This window comes from Taurulus bubalis, assembly GCF_910589615.1.
Source record: "Taurulus bubalis genome assembly, chromosome: 7".
In the NCBI taxonomy this organism is placed as follows: Eukaryota; Metazoa; Chordata; class Actinopteri; order Perciformes; family Cottidae; genus Taurulus; species Taurulus bubalis.
The window spans coordinates 959,058-965,948 of record NC_136595.1 but is presented as its reverse complement, the minus strand read 5'-3'; the positions used below and the strand labels follow the sequence as shown (position 1 = coordinate 965,948).

General features: G+C 42.4%; 1 protein-coding gene across 1 annotated transcript; it reads right to left on the bottom strand.

Moving 5' to 3' along the window:
* Positions 1-2,514: 2,514 nt before the first annotated feature.
* LOC306739265 (phospholipase A and acyltransferase 4-like) lies at positions 2,515-5,897 on the bottom strand. The gene is made up of 4 exons (XM_079221240.1): positions 5,848-5,897; positions 5,196-5,316; positions 4,119-4,417; positions 2,515-3,354 (listed from the first exon to the last, which is right to left on the bottom strand). The coding sequence occupies exons 1-4, from the start codon at positions 5,863-5,865 to the stop codon at positions 3,187-3,189; spliced, it is 606 nt and encodes a 201-aa protein (XP_079077366.1). The 5' UTR covers positions 5,866-5,897; the 3' UTR covers positions 2,515-3,186.
* Positions 5,898-6,891: the final 994 nt, after the last annotated feature.

Genomic DNA, 6,891 nt, shown 5'->3' with positions numbered 1-6,891 from the left:
TGTACTTGAAAATGACTTCCTGAGACATAACATTAGGCTCGTCCGTTAGAGCTGCGCCTCGCCTGCAGCCCAGAGAGAGCAGCGGACCAGCAGGAGGCGCTGACAAAAATCTGAGATCAAGTCGGTCAGTTTTCAGCTGCCTTCAAAGTAAACACAGGAAGTCACAGAAAAAATGACTTCCTGTTAGTTCCGAACTTTTGTCTACTTGTAGTTTACAGATCACGTTTGGATTCATTCATGTGTTTATAAATATATATTTATGTAGAAATGTGTGTGTAGCTGCATCCTTTGGTCTTTTTATGTCTGCCTGTGAAATACACTACTACCGGTGTTGATGTGTGTTGTATAAAAACGATTTTGTATTATCAACCACACAAGATGTGTTTTTAGATTAAACATGAGACGAATAGTCAACAATCCAGCGTTAAATTACTAGATTACTTAGATTACTTATTATTACTTATTTTTCAGACGACTTTTTACTTCTACTCCTTACATTTTCACGCAAATATCTGTACTTTCTACTCCCTACATTTCTGAACCCGGAGCAGCTCTCTGAACACAGAGCAGCTCTCTGAACACAGAGCAGCTCTCTGAACCTGGAGCAGCTCTCTGAACCCGGAGCAGCTCTCTGAACCCGGAGCAGCTCTCTGAACCCGGAGCAGCTCTCTGAACCCAGAGCAGCTCTCTGAACCCGGAGCAGCTCTCTGAACCCAGAGCAGCTCTCTGAACCCAGAGCAGCTCTCCTGCTCCAGGTGAAAGAGCCAAAGTGCTCGTGTCTTCTACCAACAATGAGCTGCTGGCTTCACATATTACAAAAGTACAAAGTACACAGATATAAAACTAAGTCATTAATAAATACATGGACAAATGCCTGTACTTTCGGGTAAATGTTACGGTACCCGTTAACAGGTTAGCTTGCGCATGCGCGATTTGACGCGACGCCGTGAGCTCCGTGAGCTCGTCTTTTCCTGCTGTTGCGTTTCTCAAAATAAAAAAACAGATCTAAGCTCAATATTGAGCATGAATTGAGAGAGGCCGTATCAAATCTACAACCCCGTTTATAACATATGTGTTGAGGAAAGCAGCTCACTGCTCCACTAATACTGATACAAGCTGATGGCTCACATATCTGCACTCATTCTTTTTTGTTTGGCAACAAAAATTAAAAGCTTATTGTTTTCCACAATGAGCTATTTAGTAGTAACTAAAACACTAGAAAAACGCGTCGCGCGGCATTTAAAAAGCACGCATGAAAGTCGCGCCGTACCATAGGAAAACAATGGTTTTGCTAGCGACGCGTTTTTGAGAGTCGCGTCTGGTGTGAACGGCCCCTTATTGCTCTTTAAAAGTGACGCCTTGTGTAACTGACATTTATACAGCGGACTAAATCTTGTAACAAACGCCACGCGCCAGCAAACAGTTCTCGCATTGGTCCGATTTTATGCGGCTATAAATAGGCTCTGTTGCGTTTTTTTTAAGGTGTGGGGGATTGGGGCTCTCTGATGTGGCGACAGCCAGGCGCTTCCCATCATGCACTGGGCCACGCAGTCCGTGGAGAGCTACTGCGGCGGCTGATTCTAAAATCGACGGCCGCCTTGATCTCGTGAGAGTATCGTTGACCACGTTTGCATGACGACAGAGCAAGTCGGGAGCAAGTCGGACACAAATCTAACCGGCATGCATTGTGCGCCGATCACCACCGATCGATTCTGCGCAGAACTGGCTCATGTAACACTAATAATTGTACATTTATAAAATTACACTGCCAAACGGCATGCTGGGTAGAGTCGGCCACTTTCACATCGCAGGAAGAGACAGACTCTTCCGGTCTGCCTCTTCCTGCGGCGGAGTTTCCCTGGGTCCTAAGTCCCTCCATGTATAGTTCCCCAAATCCAAATGTACCAACGTAAAAACAGCTGTTCACCACTTGCAACAGCTTTTCAGTTGGCCAGTGATTCTTTTCGGCATCAATGGATGAATGTTTTTATTTGAAATAGGTGAAACTGCCAGGATCTTACAAAATACCGTGATATGAATGTTTGCCCACCGCCCAGCCCTAGTTGCCAGGTTTACTTGTATCCCCCAAGTAAATTTTACTTTGTTGTGTCAGGTTGTACAGTCACTCCAGTAGTTTAGTTAATGTTACTTGTGAATGATCAAATTTACTTATCAAAATAAGGATTCATAATTACTAACAAACACAAAGTAACACATTAAATAAAAGGTGACCTTTTAAAGTAAAAGATAATAATCAGCCTCCGAGATCTTTTCTGCTGCTGCGTCTCTCAAAACAGAAAACATTTTGTTACAATTTTGTTGGGGCGTGAACTTTTTTCTTCCTCCAAAGTGGGGCGCGACAGAAAAAATTTGACAACCACTGACTTAGGCAAGACATTGTGAATGGGTGAATGATGAGTAGTATGATGAGTACAAGTCAATTCACTATTTACCATGAACTCAATTCTGTTCATAATGTATTTGTTTTTAAAATAATAGACGTGTTTTTGAAAGGAATTCTTTATTTGTGTGAAATAAGCAGTAGCTCCTTGTAGTAATACAATCCTATCCTCACCTATATTCCTGAGGGAAGGCCACCGTAGTGGAAAAAGAGGAAAGAGTATGTTGTTCTACAACCTCACCACTAGAGGCCACTAAATCTCACACAATGTTCCTTTAATGAAATGGCTTAGATGTGAAGTTGATGACATCATTCGTATTAACATATTTAATAACCATTTAGTAATATTAGTTAGAACCTTTAAGTAAACCCTTAATACATGCTAGCAAGTTACTTTTTTTAACAGTTACAGAATGCTTATTATTGTATTACAGTTAATGCTTATAACTACATGAACTAATGGGTATAGCATGTTATCAAGCATCAAATAATGTATGAACTGATGCGTTGGTCAACATGAACACATTATTAAATGCTTACTAGCCAAATTAGTTACTGTTATATAACTTTGGGTTACACTTAGCACTCCTTAGCACTTCCTCTCGTTAACATACACACATGCTCCAGCTTGGGTTGCAATGATACAGGTTGCATGAGAACAGACCCATGGCCCTTCAGGAAGTTCCAGACTTTGTGATTGATTATATCTGATTAATTGTATTAACATTGCAAGAACAGTTATCATTTACACCATTGTTCACTTCCTTTGCCTAGAATGCATTTTCCTACCACCCACTTGAATTAAAGAAGTCAGAGGTCTCAATAAATTGCTCTTGCACGGTTTCGTCGTCTTGCATGGTTTCTTCGTCTTGCCCGGTTTCTTTAGGGCTGACAACGTTGTTGAAGAATGCAGTTGCCGCCTCACACTCTTTATTCTTCAGTCTTGCAGGAATCTATAGGAGGAACAACAGAAGTCTCTTAGTGGTCACCAATGGTCAACGAGGTCCTAGAAATGAAACATTGGCAGCAGGACTTCTTCCTCAGAGTCCACCATGTAGCAGCGCTGTGGTTCTACAGGAGCCCAGAACGGACAAACCAGACAGGGCAAACAGGGCCATTTGTACTTTTGCATTACCTGCAGGCCGACATAGTTATCCAACACACTTGGAAAGGGAGTGGTAAGAACAGAGGTATTCAGATGACTCCTTTAAATCCACACACAACCAATACGATTTATTATGAGTCTTTTAGTACCAGACTTACTAACCAGACTCTGTAATATCACTCACACGGATTTGATATATTTAAATGTGTTATGTTGTTCAGATTGAAGCCTTGTGGATAAATGAGGGTGAACTGAGGGAAAGAGTTGTGTAAATGGATTTCAATTAGGTTTTATTTCACTACTATGTGCCTGAGAAAATGCTCTCATGAACATTTCATTGATTGTGGGAGCATTATCTAGTGTGCCCACTAAATTGTTTGCATTTATCATCTATGAATATGAATATTTTACGTAGACAAAAAGATGACAAACAACTGACAGTTTGGTTGTTTGGCCAAAAGAATGCAGCGTACTGCTTAATATCAACAGGGAAGTGATCACACTTCCATCGCTCACATGGCGCTTTCATCACAACAGAATTGGTTTGGGCAGAATCAAAAAAGACTCAATACAATCAACACTGCAAGATGATCATTTGTGCTAAATCCATACCTGGTTGCACACTGCTTTTCCATAACGCACAAAAGTGGCAAAGTGCTCGCAGTTGAGGGTGAAAAGTTTATATTGGAAGACCCGATCGAGAAGGGCGTCGCGCCGCAGTCTGATCAGCTGGGACGCCGACGGGGTCAAGCTGTGGCGGTCGTTGCCGATGGAGACGATGGCACCTTTGGGGACGTTCACCTCACCGAGAGGAACTCTGCGGATCCTGGTCTCCCCGAGGAGAAGGTCGCCACAAACCGGGAAGATTTTTTGTAGGTACGTACGTATGTTGTTCATCAGCTGCTTCTCATCTAAAGAAAGAGATTATAGTTTATTCATGGGATGTGCATTCAGTTTAGTTTTCAAACTCCATTGGAATAAGCGTCCTTTAGCTTTCATACCACCGATGATACACGATGCACCAAACTAGTGCCTGCAGTGTGTGAATGTTAGTTAGTCCTGATGGACAGGTGGTACCTTCATGGTAGCTCCTCCCATCAGTGTGAATGTTAGTTAGTCCTGATGGACAGGTGGTACCTTCATGGTAGCTCCTCCATCAGTGTGAATGTTAGTTAGTCCTGATGGACAGGTGGTTCCTTCATGGTAGCTCCTCCCATCAGTGTGAATGTTATTATTAATCTATCATCATTTACAATTCCAGATGTCTATATTATTAAATGATATATTAAAGACTAACACATTTTAGAGGTTAAATTAATTTAACTTATTGAAAGAGTGCTACCATATAACTATAAATCCTAACCCTTTGGTAGATTTCCAAACAGGTAATCAACCAACCAGGCAACACTGTCACCGGCCCCAGGGCCCCAGGGACTCAGGGCCCCAGGGACTCAGGGCCCCAGGGCCCCAGGGACACAGGGACTCAGGGCCCCAGGGACTCAGGGACTCAGGGACGAGGGCCTGAGGCCTGAGGCCTCAGGCCCTTGTCCCTGAGGGAACTTCCTACAGCGAAGCCTGAGTCAAAATCTACTTTGAAAGAAGGAGATATTTCTCAGACTGCATTTTCTTCTTCTGTTTCAACAAAAACACACAAACACAAAACTCTGTACTCTATGATGTTGTCCTCACCTGCAACAGCAAAATGGATTACATATCCATCTTCATCATAAACTCCCCAGTGTGAATATCCGATGGGGTAGGTAAATTCTATTAAGTCTCCAAATGTGGCCGTGGATATGATCCCTTCAACCTGCAGTCATTATAAAAAGAGACAGTGATGATGAGAATCAGTTCAGACGGCTCTCCGCTGCGCCCCGCCTGAAACAGGTTCAACTGCATAGCTTTGAGTTCAGCTGGAGTCGCTGTCCAAAGTTCCACAGTAATGGTAAATACTGGTTATTGTCACTAAATGTCAAAGTAATCATTCGGTATTGTTGGTAAGTCATGTTCTGACAGTCTGATGACACCGAGCTCTCGTTGACTGCACGTGTTCTGAGTCGTACAAAAATGCAGAATCTGTTTCATAGAGATTTATTTATATATTTCTCTATTGATCTCAGTTCCATTGGAAAAGTCACAGCACTTTATTTTCACATTCTATCACAGTACGCTGACTAACTTTACATTTTCTACAGAATAACAAAGTCAGATGCATACAGAATACAGGTGTTCACGCTACAACATTAAGATGGCTGATCATAGTCAAAATACTTTTTTTCTGTTGTCAGTTCCATTCAGAGAAAATGCAGGTCTGCGCTACTTTATTGTTATTAATTCTTACCTGCTTCTGAAAATCCATGGCCGACTCCTTCAGTTAGAGCGAGGCCTGTGGCGCCGGGCGTCAGGCAGTTTGCAGGGCGTGCTGTGGAAGAAACTGGTTTGGACTGTTTGGAATTTACTTGAAGGGGAAAAGAGAAAACTGATTGGCCAATGCAATGAGGAAGTATTTCCTCCTTAGTCATAACAATGCAGCCTCAAACAAGCTACAGCTAAGGTTTATGAACAACTGTCAACATAACAAGGTTCATTTGCACTAAACGGTTTCTCTCTTTCTCGGGGAAAATAAATACAATTTTAAATATATAGCTTAGCTGTAACTGCATGGGTAAATAACCAAACTCACACAAATGGTTTCTCTCAAAATGACTCTTTCCATAGACAAGCTATAAATCAGTATCTAAGAGTGTGATTCTACTGAGTAAATATTGGTTATTTTTGACATACTTTGTCCCGTAGGCTGTGCCTCATGTTGCATGACAGGGTGTGAATGATTATACAGTCCTGATGGACAGGTGGTACCTTCATGGTAGCTCCTCCCATTTATGAATGTTAGTTAGTCCTGATGGACAGGTGGTACCTTCATGGTAGCTCCTCCCATTTATGAATGTTAGTTAGTCCTGATGGACAGGTGGTACCTTCATGGTAGCTCCTCCCATTTATGAATGTTAGTTAGTCCTGATGGACAGGTGGTACCTTCATGGTAGCTCCTCCCATTTATGAATGTTAGTTAGTCCTGATGGACAGGTGGTACCTTCATGGTAGCTCCTCCCATTTATGAATGTTAGTTAGTCCTGATGGACAGGTGGTACCTTCATGGTAGCTCCTCCCATCAGTGTGAATGTTAGTTAGTCCTGATGGACAGGTGGTACCTTCATGGTAGCTCCTCCCATCAGTGTGAATGTTAGTTAGTCCTGATGGACAGGTGGTACCTTCATGGTAGCTCCTCCCATTTATGAATGTTAGTTAGTCCTGATGGACAGGTGGTACCTTCATGGTAGCTCCTCCCATTTATGAATGTTAGTTAGTCCTGATGGACAGGTGGTAC